Here is a 13,922-nt window from a genome sequence, read left to right on the forward strand (position 1 = left end):
GAGGAAGTGGCTCCCCCAGTCACCAAGCAACAAGTGGTCAGTCCCTACTCCAGTTCTGATGAATTAGTGGAAGCCACTGAGGGTGTCTGAACAGGAGCATGATGAGGCCGGGCTGGGGAGGGGAAGACACATGGGGAAGTCTCAGACAGCTCTCAGGGAAATTGGTGGCCGTGGATGGGACAGATGGGCTATGGCCTTCCTGTGTGAACTTGAGTTATCCCTCTTTGAGATGGAACTAAAGAAGCAGAGAGGCACCTGGTGTAGCCTTGGCTCAGGGCATTGCCTTGTGGGTGGCTCAGGAAATATAAGAGGGAACAAGGTACTGTCATCTGATGGGTTCCATTAACTCTCATTTTAACATTAGCCAAGTGGGGACGGAGGGAGGGGCAAGGCAAATACTAATGGTTTGATAATTGAGCCTGAGGATGGAAACTTGCTGAATCTTTGCAAAAATGCTGCAAAATAATAACAGTGGAATGCCCCAGTGCCTCCACATTTCTGACCCGTTTACTGTCTGCCAGGCACTTTTCTAAAACGTTACACGGTTTACCTCAGCTCACCCTTATAGCAACTTTGTGAGGTTGATCCCATCATTACCCCCATTTGACAGATGCAGAAACTGAGGCCCAGAGAGAAACACATGCTGGTGGCCACAAAGATGGTGAGCAACAGAGCTGGGCCACCCAGCTCCTGAGTTAGTGTTTTCTATGGCTGCTGTAAGTAATTAACACCAACTTGGTGGTTCAAAACACAAATTTATTATCTTATGGTTCTAGAGATCAGATGTCCAAAGTGAATCTCACTAGGCTAAAATCAGGGTGCTGGCCGGGCTGCGTTTCCTTGCCTATTCCAGCTTCTAGAAGCCTCCCTCATTCCTCAGCTCGTGGCCTCCTCCTCCTCCACCCTCAAAGCCAGCATTCTCATTAAGCCCACATCTGCTTCCATTGCTACATCTTCTCCTCTGACTCCCCTGCCTCCCTCTTTTCTTCTTTGTGGCCACACCGCGTGGCATGCAGGATCTTAGTTCCCTGACCAAGGATCGAACACACGCCCCCTGCAGTGGAAGCGCAGAGACTTAACCACTGGACAGCCAGGGAAGTCCCCCTCTTTTCTTTATAAGGACCCTTGTCCTTGGGGCCACCTGGATAATCCAGAATAATCTCCCCATCTAATGATCCTAAATTTAGTCCCATCTGCAAAGTGCCTTATGCGTGTATGGTAACATATTCATAGGTTCCAGGAACTAGGACATGGACGTCTTTGGGGGGACCATTATCCTGCCTACCACAGTGTCTTTTTTTTTTAAGATTTTTTTTTCTTTTGACGTGGACCATTTTTAAAGTCTTTATTGAACTTGTTACAATATTGCTTCTGTTTTATGTTTTGGTTTTCTTGCTGCAAAGCATGTGGGATCTTAGCTCCCCGACCAGGGATCGAACCCACACCCCCTGCACTGGAAGGTGAAGTCTTAACCACTGGACAGCCAGGGAAGTCCCTACCACGGTGTCTTAACCATTTAGGCCACGGGTTGACAAACCATCCGTCCCCTGTGGGGCAAATCCATCCACCATGCTTTCATATGGCTCAGCACTAGGAATGGTCTTTCCATATTGTTTTTTTTTTAAATAAATTTATTTTGTTTATTTTTGACTGCATTGGGTCTTCGTTGCTGTGCCCGGGCTTTCTCTAATTGTGGCAAGCAGGGGCTACTCTTCATTGCCGTGCACGTGCTTCTCATTGCAGTGGCTTCTCTTGTTGCAGAGCACGGGCTCTAAGCACGCGGGCTTCAGGAGCTGTGGCACGAGGGCTCAGTAATTGTGGCTCGCGGGCTCTAGAGAGCAGGCTCAATAGTTGTGGCGCACGGGTTTAGTTGCTCCGTGGTTTGTGGGATCTTCTCAGACCAGGGCTCGAACCCGTGTCCCCTGCATGGGCAGGCGGATTCTTAGCCACTGCACCACCAGGGAAGTCCCCGTTTTCGTATTGTTGATGGCTGCTTGCTTTCATGTTGTCTGTGGTCTATGGCAGACTCGAGTAGCAGGCATAGATTGTATGTGAAAATATTGACTCTCTGGCCCTTTACAGCAGTTCGCTGCCCCCTGGTCTCTAAGCCATCAACCCACACGTGTTGAGCCCAAGTCTGTGCCAGCATGTTTCATGTGCTCTGCTTACAACAACCGGCAGGGTAAAGGCATGTCATCCATTCCCGGTAATGTGGGTGGGGAAATGGACAAGCCCCTTCCCTCTCCAGGCTAACGTTTTCCTGTGTGGAGAATGGGACTCATCCTTGCATTTACTGGTAGCTGTTGCCAGGGCTTGGTGCTCAAAAAGCACTTAGCACAGGTCTGGGGTACAAGGTTTTAAGGAATGGTAACCAGGGGAATTCCCTGGTGGTCCAGTGGTTGGGACTCGCTTTCACTGCCGAGGGCTCGGGTTTGATCCCCGGTCAGGGAACTAAAATCCCGCAAGCCACGGCACGGCCAAAAGAAAACAAAAAAATAAGAAAAAAGAAACGCTAACCAGGAGCACGGTACCATTTGACAGAGGGGGCAAACTGAGGCCACGTGCTCAGACCACATAGCTGGTGAGGGATGGAGCTCTGAATCAAACCAAGGTCCCTCCGGCTCCAACCCAGGCCTTTTGTGGGCAGATACTGGCAGAGGCAGAGCTAAAGATGTGACAGTGGTGGGGGAGAAGGCATGGGAAAGTCGGACCGTTAGACCAGGATCGGGGAGGGGAGGCGGCCGTTGGGTCCCAGCCTTACTGAGTACGACGGCCGGCCCACCCGGTTCAGTGGGTGTAGGAGATAAGGGAACAGATACAGGCTACCCAGTCACGATACTCGTGCCAGGACATCAAGTGCCACCCAGCCTGAGGCTTCTGGATACAGGCCAAGTCCCCAAAGCCTACAACAGCCAAGGGCCTCGCCCATGCAGCCAGGCCAGCTCACCATTGCCTTCCCAGAAATCTCTGCCTGGGTAATAGGCATCCCAGCTGCCCAGAAAAATCCCTTTGACAAAAGGTTGGGGTAGGAAAGCTAGAAGTGATTCTACTGGCCACCATGATAGGACCAAAGATAGAGCACCTGTTGTGTGCCGGGCACCAAAGCAGTTATTTCCTTCTAGGAATCCATTTTTTCCTTTCAACGAGGCTCTGAGGACGGATGGCACAATGAAGAAATGGAGGCACAGAGATGCTTTGTGACTTGTCTGAAATCACACAGCCGGCAGGAGCTGAGATTTTGAACTCTGGTCCTGACACCATGCTCTCTTTTTTTTTTTTTTCCAAAAATTTTTTCAGTTGTTTTTGGTCGCACTGCGAGGCTCGTGGGATCTTAGTTCCCTGACCAGGGATCGAACCCAGGCCCTCCCTTGGCAGCGAAAGCACAGAGTCCTAACCACTGGACTGCCAGGGAATTCTCTCAATTTTTATTTTATATTGGAGTATAGTTGATTAACAATGTTGTGTTAGTTTCAGGTGTACAGCGGAATGATTCCATTATACATATACACCTATCTATTCTTTTTCAAATCCTTTTCCCATTTAGGTTATTACACAGTATTGAGCAGAGTTCCTTGTTGGTTATCTATACCATGCTCTTGAAATGTGTGCTCTGTGAATAACTCCGATTAACTAAGCATTTACTGTAGACCCATCTCTGAGCTAAGTGCTATACCCACATGAGTTCACTGAACCCTTGAGGCAGCCCCGAGAGGGAGCTGATACTGTCATTAACCCCATTTTCTGGATGGAGAAATTGAGGCTCAGATATGCAAAAGGTACAGATATGAAAGGTTCATGGATACTAAAGGTCTCTGCTAGTACAGAGCTAGAAGAATGGAGCTGGGACTGGAACGGAGCCAATCCTGGGTTCCAGAACCTGGCTGAGAGTCAGAACTCTGCTTAACTTTTTTGTAGATGTGTTCATTTATTTAGCCCCTTGCTACAAGGCGATTCATGTCCCTTGACTAGTGCTATCACCTCTGGTCTGGTTTCCTGGCTTCTGCCATTGCACCCCAGAAAGGCCAGGGGGTACCTGTGAACCCCTGAGTCAGGCTAGGTTCCTCCTCTGCTCAGAACTCAATGACTCCCACCTCTCTCAGAACAGAAGCCCAGGGAATTCCCTGGCAGTCCAGTGGTCCAGTGGTTAGGACTCCGCGCTTCCACTGCCCAGGTTCAATCCCTGGTGGGGGAACTAAGATTCTGTAAGCTACGTGGCACGGCCAAAAAAAAAAAAAGAGCAGAAGTCCAAGTCGTCCCATGACCCACAAAGCCCTGTACACTCTGCCCATCCCCTCTCTGCCCCCACCTCTTCCCATTCTACCCCCTTGATCTCTCCACTCCAGCCACACGCGCCTCTTGGCTGCTCCTCAAACACACCAGACACGCTCCAGCCCCAGGGCCTTTGCACATGCCTTGCCCACTGCCTGAAACATTCTGTACAGCTCCCTCTCTCACTCCTCTGGTCACCTCAGGATGACCTTCTCTGATCCTGTTTGAAATTTTAAACCGTGCTTCCAGGCCCTATAGATCACTCCTATCCCTCCTTCCTGCTAAACTTTTCTCCAGAGCACCTTCTCTGACATTGTGAGAATTTTCCCCATTCATCTTAGTATCTTGTCTGGGTTCCTTTCTACAATTTCAGCTTGACAAGTGCTGGATCTCCAGGGTCTAGGACAGAACCTGGCACATGGTACCAGCACAATAAATGTTTGCTGAAGGAAGTTATGAATGAACTTGCTTATGTTAAGTAAACTGTATGCTTATCAAGACTAAAACAAAAAACAACTTCAGGCAGAACAAGCCTTTGGACTAAGAAAAATCCCTCTCCCTCTCACCCCTGGCCCAGAGCCCTCACTTCCTCTCCCTGGGGGCAGTTCCTCTCACTGGTTTCCCTTCTAGACACTGTCCACAGGGCACATACCTAAGTAGATTTCTAGATGTTTATCCCTCATCCCCCCTGTTTTGTTACACACCCTGTTCCTCACTTTGCTATTTCACAAACTAACATAATTAGACATTGTTTTGCATCTGCAAGGCTCTTCATCTCACAAGGGAACATAGTAGCCCACCCTAGGAACAGTACCCTTTCTCATTAAACCAGCCTGAGGAGCTTTAAAAAGATACAGATGCCACACATACACACAGAAATAAACAGTCTAAGCTCTGGAAAGAGTCTTCTTGGCTGTCTTACCTCCGGGGTGAGGACAGCTAGCTGAGGGTATGTGAAGGGTTCTTTCACTTGGAAAGCTAAAATCTTCTGTGCGGTTGAGGGCTTATTTTTAATTTTCAGCCCCTACCCCCAGCCCAGCAGAGAGAATATATTAATTTTGTTATAAAAGAACTTCAAATCCTGTTTAAAAATAATCCTCCCTGGGAACTCCCTGGTCCAGTAGTTAGGACTTGGCACTTTCACTGCCGTGGCCCAGGTTCAATCCCTGGTGGGGAAACTAAGATCCCGCAACCTGCGTGGTGTGGTCAAAATAATAATTATTATTATTATTCTCCCATTGGGGATTGACTGGGAAGGGGCAGGAGAGAACTTTCTGGAGTGATGAGAAGGTTCTTACAAGAGATCTACAAGTTTTTTCTAAGGGCCAGGTATTAAAAATTTTAAGCTTTCTGGTTCAAATGTCATCTCTATCACATATTCTTCTAAGAACGCTTTAAAAATACAAGAGCCATTCTTAGTCCAGGCCACAGTGCAACAATGTAATAACAATACCTTATACTACTGAGCTATACCCTTAAAAATGGTTTCGATGGTAAATTTTATGTTATGTATTTTACCACAAAAATTTTAAAAAGTATATTAATAATGATAGGCGCTCGGGCTTCCCTGGTGGCACAGTGGTTAAGAATCCGCCTGCCAATGTAGGACGTACGGGTTCGAGCCCTGGTCGGGTAAGATCCCACATGCCGCTGAGCAATGAAGCCCGTGCACCACAACTACTGAACCTGCACTCTAGAGCCTGCGAGCCACAACTACTGAGCCTGCATGCCTAGAGCCCGTGCTCCGCAACAAGAAAAGCCACCGCAATGAGAAGCCCATGCACTGCAAGGAAGAGTAGCCCCCGCTCGCTGCAACTAAAGAAAGCCCGAGTGCAGCAACGAAGACCAAACGCAGCCAAAAAGAGAAAAACAAATACCGTATGCAGCCAAAAATAAAAGTAAAAAAATAAAAACAAAAAAATTAAAAAAAAATAATGATAGGCCCTCCTTGGGCATGAGGGGATTCAGGAAACTGGTAATATTTTTTACCTGATCTAGATGCTGGTTACCTCATACATTTAGAATCTATACCCTTTTACGTATGAATTTTCTACTTCAATAAAAACTTTAGGGAGTTCTCTGGTGGCCTAGTGGTTAGGATTTGGTGCTGTCACTGCTATGGCCCAGATTTGATCCCTGGTCGGGGAATTGAGATCCTGCAAGCTGCACGGCAGGGCCAAAATATATTAAATAAATAAAATGAAATTTCATCTTAAAAAAAATGTTTAAAATATTCTGCTTGATTGGTTCAATGTAAGAGGGTCCACCCACAAATGCACAGCTTAATGCAGCCATCAGCAAAGATTGAGAAGGGTTTCCAGGTGCTGATGTGAGAAAGGGGTCATCTCTGACATATATTAAGAAAAAGGAGAAAAAAAGCAACACGATGTGAAACAAACACCTTTTCATTCAACAAATATTTGTTGAGCACCTACTATGTGCTATGTGCCAGGCACTGTGGATACACCTTCAAACCAAACAGACATGCCTTCTTGCCTCATGAAGCTAGTACTCTAGGGATTTGCTGACATTTTTGTAAAAGGGGAAAAAAGCCACTAAATAAAGAATATGTATATAATTGCATGCAAAGGTCTAAGGCCTAGACTTTGGAAGAAAACACAAGATGTTGTAATACTGATGCATCCCAAGAACGAAGTGTGATGTTGGGAGAGGGAGCAAGAGGGAGATTTTTCATGATAAAGCTTGTTATCTTTTGTTTTTTGAAGCATGTGAATGTATTATCTCTTCCCCTGCAAAAGTTACAATTAACAATATCCTCTTCCACAATATTTTTAACAATTCAGATGCCAGAGCCCTACTGCTGGCTGAGTTGAACTCTCTAGCGAGTGAGCCATGGAATCTGCTTTTAAAACAAGCACCATGACTTTTTTCCCAGTCCCCGAACCCCATCAGAGTCTATTGTTTTAGGTTCTAGAATCTTTTTCCACACTGCTCATGCCAAGAGTGGGCTGGGAAGGATGGCAGTGCCCCTTGTTGACATCCGTCGGGGCCGGGAGCCATTTCCTGGCTTCCTCAGAGATGCTGCCTTTCTCTAGATATGGTGTCTGATAGGGAAGGAGCTTTCTGTCCTGCCCAGTCTTGTCCAAGTATGTGCCTCAACAGATAGGGCTGCTTCTCCAGCAGCTCATGGAAAAATCCATGTCCCCAGTATCACCAGTCCCAGAGCCCTCCTGAGCACGTACAGCTTACCAGGCACTGTGCAAAACACTTCCCACCAGCCAGTACAGTCTGCCCAGCCCTACAGATGAGGATACAGAGTCTCAGAGAGGTCACCAACTCGCACATGGCCACACAGCTTGTATGTATCAGAACCAACCAGGATTTGAGCCTATGTCTGTCTGACATCACCCACTAAATTCACAATGACCGATGGGAAGGCACTGGGGTACAAGGGAGGATTTGTGAGCCACTCTTTCCAAACCACACTGTTCCCAAAGGAAATCTTGTTATCTGATTTCACAGGGCAGAGCAAGGGCCCTAGGTTTTTGGTTCTGATGAGAATGGACTACTTACAAACTAAGCAAGACACCACCACCCCCCGCCCACTCTGAGGATTCAAGCCATGTGGCCCCTCTGGAGGAGTTGAGGGCCTGGCTGCAAGACCCAGCTGAAGTCTCCATCTCACACTCTCCAGCCTCACAGAGAGAAATAATTAAGCAACTGTGTGGTTTGTTTGCTGTTCCCTCTGCCACATTTTGCTTAAATCTTCCCATGGCTGGCTCAACCTCCAGCCCTTGGTCACCTAAAATAATCCCAGATGATCCTCCCCCCACCACACACACTCCTACCTAAAATTACGTATTTCTTCAAGAATTTTTCCACTCTGTTGACTGCTGTGTTCTCCGTGTCTAGACACTGCCTGAAGGATGCTCAATACATATTTGTCGATGGAATGTGCTTCTAGTGCCCAGCACAAGGTCTGTTGGGCACATAGGTCCCCTGTCTCCTGTGTGTTCCTGGCAAGACCATGCATGGCTGGCTCCCTCTGGCCAAATTCAAGGCTGGGTGAATCATATCACTGTCCACTCTGCCCCCAGGCTTGCCTCAGGGAGACCAAAGATCCCTCAGGTGCTGCCCACAGGCAGGCAGGACCCCAGGCAGAGAATCCCAGATCAGAGACAGCCAGCCACACCGAAGGGACGCACAGCACGGGCAGCCACAGGGTCTGGGGCTTGGGCCAAAACCAAGAGCAAGGGGGCCCCTCAGGAGGTCTGGGCTGGCAGCTTCAAGCAGAGAGGGGAGAGGCTGTGCAGTTGCCAGGCCCTTGGCTGGGCTGGGCAGGGAGAGCCCAGCCTCCCCTATCTGTCTCTCTTTGCAGCCTCTGAAGGCCACAGTCCCTGGGGGGAGGGAGGCACAGCTCTCGCCAGCTCGTTTTTCTTGATTATTTTTGAGCGGTTTCCGGCCCCCTCCCCAAGGCCCTTCGGTCTCACAGTTTCCAGGAAGTTTCAGACACACAAGGAGGGGTGGCAGAGCCCCTTTAGCCCAAGGCAGTGCCACGTGGGCCGTGTGCCCACCTGAGCCCTGGGGACCCAAAATGGAGGAGAAAAGAGAAACTGAGGACCGCACACCCCTCCGTGGAACCCTGGGAAGGGAAGCTCTGCAGGGCGTGGGTGGGGAGGAAGCCTCATCTTTGCCCCATCCCATAGGCCCAGAGGCCGCCCTCAGAGGTTCGCGGGAGGGGGTCCCGTCGCTGGGACCCCTCGAAATGGGAGCGAGCGCCCCCGGCTCCTTGCACAGGGCGGGGAAAGTTTCTCAATTGTTTCCTGTTTCCTTCCTGTCCCTTCGCCGGTGGCGCCCTTGTTTCCGCCCTTCCCAGACGGCGGGCGAGACCCGATCGCCTCCCACCCCAGCACTGGGTCTGCCTAGTCTTGCCTCAGTTTCCCCATCTGGCCGAAAGCCCGGAACGGCTACTTCTAAGGGAGTGTGAGCAGGAGGAAGAAGTGGATAAAGGGAATTGGAAGAGGAGGATTTGGGGAGGTTGGGGCCCTGGTCCTTTTCCGAGCCCCGGTCGCCGTTCCTCCCCTCCCCCGCCCTGCATCGAGCCGCCCAGATAACGGGACCTCCCCGGGCGGAGCATGCGCCGTGTGTCCCGGCCCATCAGCCGGAGGGGGAGCAGGGGCTCCCGAGAGGGGATGCAGGGCGACCTGGCGGGAGCAGGTGGGTGTGGGCTCGGCGCAGAGCAGGATGCAAGGCCGGGAAGCAGGAGGCCCCCAGCTGCAGCGCAGCTGTTTAAGATCTCGGATGTCTCCCCCCACCAAGGCCCCCGAACTCAGCAGAGGCGGCCGCGGGCCAGAGGCGGCTCCTACCGTAGGCTCCGTCCTTCCGCTCGTCCACCATGGCCGCGGCGGGCGGGGAGGGGAGTCTGAGCCAGCGCGACCCCAGCCCGGCAGGGCGAGAGGCTCCGCGGGCTGCAGCGCCCCGCCCCGGGTCCGGGCCCGCCCCTCCCACCGGGTCATCCCCTCGCGACCCCACCAATGGGAGTCCCGAGCGGGTGGGGGCGGGACCCAGGGGCGGGGTCGAGCTCGGGAAGGGGTGGAGCCCCAACCTTTGTTTCCTATCTGGGCTCTCAGAGAGACCCTCTAGGTTCGTTTAGTGGGCAAGGAGCAGTCGTCATTCATTCAATCTATCCATCCACTCATTCGCCAGATAGATATTGAGTGTCGACGGTGTGCCAGTGAACAGACAAAAAGATGCTATTTTTCATTCATCAGATTGGCAAGAATTTTAGAGTTTGGTAACATCAAGCGGGGTGAGCTGATGCTGTGGGTCAGAATGTTCTCTGGCAGAAAGATTAAATCCAAACCGTGTTCACCCTATATGATTCCTCTCTGCCACTGATCCTGGAGAAACCATATGCACGGCGAGTACGTGCCAAAAGGTGTTACCTGCAGTTTTGGGAGTTCTTGTAAAAAATGGTGGAGAACATGTATGTCCACCAATTGAGGGGTGCATACAACACAACACAACAGAACACCATACAATGGATGAAAAGAATGAAATCATTAGGGAAATGCAAATTAAAACTTGATAATAACACCACTACATACTCACTGGAATAGCTAAAACTCAAAATACTGAGGGTACCGAGTGTTAGTTAGTATCTGGACCAAATGGGGCTCTCCTACACTGCTGGTGGGAATGTAAAATGGTACAACTACTTGGAAAAAAGATCTGGTAGTTTCTTATAAACGGGCATCAACCATATGACCCAGACATTCTACTCCTAAGTATTTACCCAAGAAAAATAAAACCAAAACCACTAAAAAAAAGAAAGAATAGAAAAGAAACCCACAAAATGTGTATGCAAATGTTCATAGCAGCTCTGTAATAGCTTTATTCATAATGGCTCCTAGCTTGAAGCAACCCAAGTGTCCAGTGTCCATCAACGGGTGAATGGTTCGTCAAACTATGGTCCATCCATACCATGGAATACTCCTCGGCAAGAAGAAGGAATGAACTATTATTGGTAACTGCCACAGCATGGATGAATCTAAAAAAAAAAAAAGACATTATGCTCAGTGAAAAAGGCCAGAGACTTTGATATGAAGTTCTAGAACAGGCATAGCTAATCAACCCATGGAACATGAATCAGAGGTGGCCTTTGCTGTTGGTAGTGATTGGCAGGAAAGGCCATAGGGTGACTTCCTGCGGGGGCAGAAACAGGACTGTGGTTAAACAGATGGGTTCAGTTTGTCACAGTTACTTGACTTCTGCCCTTTCTTAATATATGTTACATTTTAATAGTGGGAAATATCTCAATAGTTTGAGAAAGAAGGAGGTGGCCCTGCAGGTTAGTGCAAGAGTAAATGTTTAAGGAGATTAGTCAGCATCAGGTGAGGTATTAAGTGCTTTTCATTAAATCTTTATCACCTTTTTCCCATTGGGGAAAATGACACAGGGAGATTAAGCAATTTATTAAGTATTTTGTGTTACTTCTTGCAACCATTTTCCAGCTGCAGAAAATGACACAGAGAGGGTAATTAATTTACCCACAAACACACAGTTAGTGAGCACTGAGCTGAACAAGAATTTGAACGCGTGAAGGCTAACTTCACATTCCACATACATTCCACACCCCTCAGCCATAACCCTGCAGAGTAGCTCAGCTAGGCTTTCAGGTCCTATTGGTGAGTAAAAATAGCAAGTTGCTTTTAGTCGGTTACCTTTGGCATGAGAAAGAGAAAGAGAGAGAGATACATCAAACAGACACACAGACACACATCTGCACATAACAACAGAAAAAGATTTCAACTTTATAGGGGATGTCAGAAGGACCAGGATGGGGGAGGGGAGGCAAAGGGGACTTTTTCCTAATCTATCATGTTCTATCTATCTTTCTCTCTGTCTCTTTAGTGGAAGAAAGTATTCATGCGTTTCTTGGGTAATGAAAACTCTATTTCAAAAAATAGATTCCAGGGGGCTTCCCTGGTGGCGCAGTGGTTGAGAGTCTGCCTGCCGATGCAGGGGACACGGGTTCGTGGCCCGGTCCGGGAAGATCCCACGTGCCGCGGAGCGGCTGGGCCCGTGAGCCACAACTACTGAACCTGCGCTGTAGAGCCCGCGAGCCACAACTGCTGAAGCCTGGGCGCCTAGAGCCCGTGCTCCGCAACAAGAGAAGCCACCGCAATGAGAAGCCCGCTCACCGCAACTAGAGAAAGCCCGCACACAGCAACAAAGACCCAACGCAGCCAAAAATAGATAAATAAAATTAAATTAAAAAAAACAAAAAATAGATTCCGTGGAAATTCCCTGGCGGTCCAGTAGTGAGGACTCTACCTTTACACTGCAGGGGGTGAAGTTTCGATCCCTGGTTGGAGAACTAAGACCCCGCATGCCGCGGGGGATGGAGGGAGGGGGATGGGGAGTTATTGCTTACTGGGGACAGAGTTTCCGTTTCAAAAGAGAAAAAGAGTTCAGGAAATGGGTGGCAGTGTTGGTTGTGCAACAATGTGAATGTACTTAATGCTACTGGACTGGACACTTAAAATGGATAAAATGGCAGATTTTATGTGGTAAATATATATTAGCACAATAAAAGTTTTTAAAATAGCTTTTTAAAAATACGGTGCAACACAGTTGTGATGGGGGCACAGGAGACTTGGGAAAGCAAAGAGGAGGGATCTGACCTAGACAGGGGGTGGGAGGTCAGAAAGGGCTTCTGAAGAGGAGGCCTGAGAGCTGAGTGAGAACCAGGCGGAGTCAGTGTGTCTGAGTCAATGGGTTCAAGCGTGCCTCCTGGGAGAGGTCATCAGGGGTCAAACTTTGTCAAGCAGGGCAGCTTGAGGGCATTGGGGAGCCCTGGGCTATGTGAGGGTGAGGGAGGGCCATAGGACTGTGAGTTTCAGGGAGATGCCTTTAGTGGTGTGGAAAAGAGATTAAGGGGGGTGTCTAGAGGCAAGGTCCCTGTAGGCATCTAGGAGGAACTGGGGCAGGGCCTCAGCCTCTAGGGACGGGGGAGGTTGCAGCTGCAGTGGGGCAGCTGGGCACACAGAGCTGCTCTGTTCTCTGATCCCACTGAAGCTTTTGGGCTCATGAATTTTTCAGCCAAACAGACCTTGAGTTTCAGATTCCAGGGCGCTGGGCCCAGGCTTTTAGGTTCTGTTTACTGCCTGAAAACATCTGAGGGCCCCAGGAGAAGGGCCCTTGCAATGTTCAGTGATGCTGGGGCTGGGGCGAGGGACTGGCAGTGTCCTCAATCCACCCAGTTTACCTTCTGAGCAAGGGGCTGGTGGAGGCACGAAGGACACCCCTCTTTTGGGCAGAGGCAACCTAAAACCTTGGGCTTTGCAGGGCTAGAATTTCCAGCTCTGCCTCCGCTGGCTGGGTGATTTTTGTACAAATCATTCACTCTTTCTGAGCCTCAGTTTTCCTATCTGTCAAATGGAGATAACAGGTTTCCTAACTCAGAACATTGTCTCCCACATTGGAGACTTTTAGGGGAGCCCCAGAGTGTAGTGAGCACCAAATAGGGGTTAGCTATTGTTAGTAATAGTAATGCTTGTATCCTGTAATGAGACAGAAGAGGGCTGGGACCTAGCTCTCAAACTCCACAACGCAGGTTCCAATTCTGGCTCAATTGCCGTGTGGTCTTGGGCAAGTGGCTTCACCTCTCTGTGCTTCTGTTTCTTTCTCTGTAAGAGGACATGAAGGTAAGTGCTCAGTGGATGATATTAGAAGCAGTGGGTGGTTCTGATAGATGCTGTACTCTCTCCTTCCTTCCTCAGGTCCCCTGTGGGGATGCCCATCCCCCCTTCAGAGACTGATAAAGACCTGGGGCTGGGTTTGGTGAAGGAGGGACTAAGCATGGGAGAGCTGAGTGTCTCCCCCTAGAGGCCCTGCAGGACCCTCCCTCCCTCTGTGGAGCATGATCATTCTCAGGCAGGCTGAGATTTATTTTCCCTTTCCTTTCCCCTCCCCACCACAAACTTCCCTGCCAACAATCTTAGGGTGGAACCCAGGGTCCACGGTAGCTGATGAGCTGGGAGGCTCCATCGCAGGCACAGTTCCAAGCATCGTGTTGCATGTCATAACTCAGCTGAGCTGCGCTGTAACCTAATTAGGAAAGAGCAGTGGTTTTTTTTACTGTGTTTGTTTATATTTTGTTCTGTTTTTTTTTCCTTTTTTTCTCTTTT

At 49.4% G+C, this 13,922-nt stretch overlaps 1 protein-coding gene across 1 annotated transcript in view; it reads right to left on the bottom strand.

Moving 5' to 3' along the window:
• The window catches only part of SLC44A2 (solute carrier family 44 member 2), a 28,327-nt gene extending 18,601 nt beyond the window's left edge, over positions 1-9,726 (bottom strand). The window contains exon 1 of the mRNA XM_060145201.1: positions 9,597-9,726. Coding sequence (XP_060001184.1) covers positions 9,597-9,627 — 31 coding nt within the window. The 5' untranslated portion in view covers positions 9,628-9,726. The remainder of the gene's footprint in view (positions 1-9,596) is intronic.
• Positions 9,727-13,922: the final 4,196 nt, after the last annotated feature.

This window comes from Lagenorhynchus albirostris, chromosome 3 (assembly GCF_949774975.1).
Source record: "Lagenorhynchus albirostris chromosome 3, mLagAlb1.1, whole genome shotgun sequence".
Lineage (NCBI taxonomy): Eukaryota > Metazoa > Chordata > Mammalia > Artiodactyla > Delphinidae > Lagenorhynchus > Lagenorhynchus albirostris.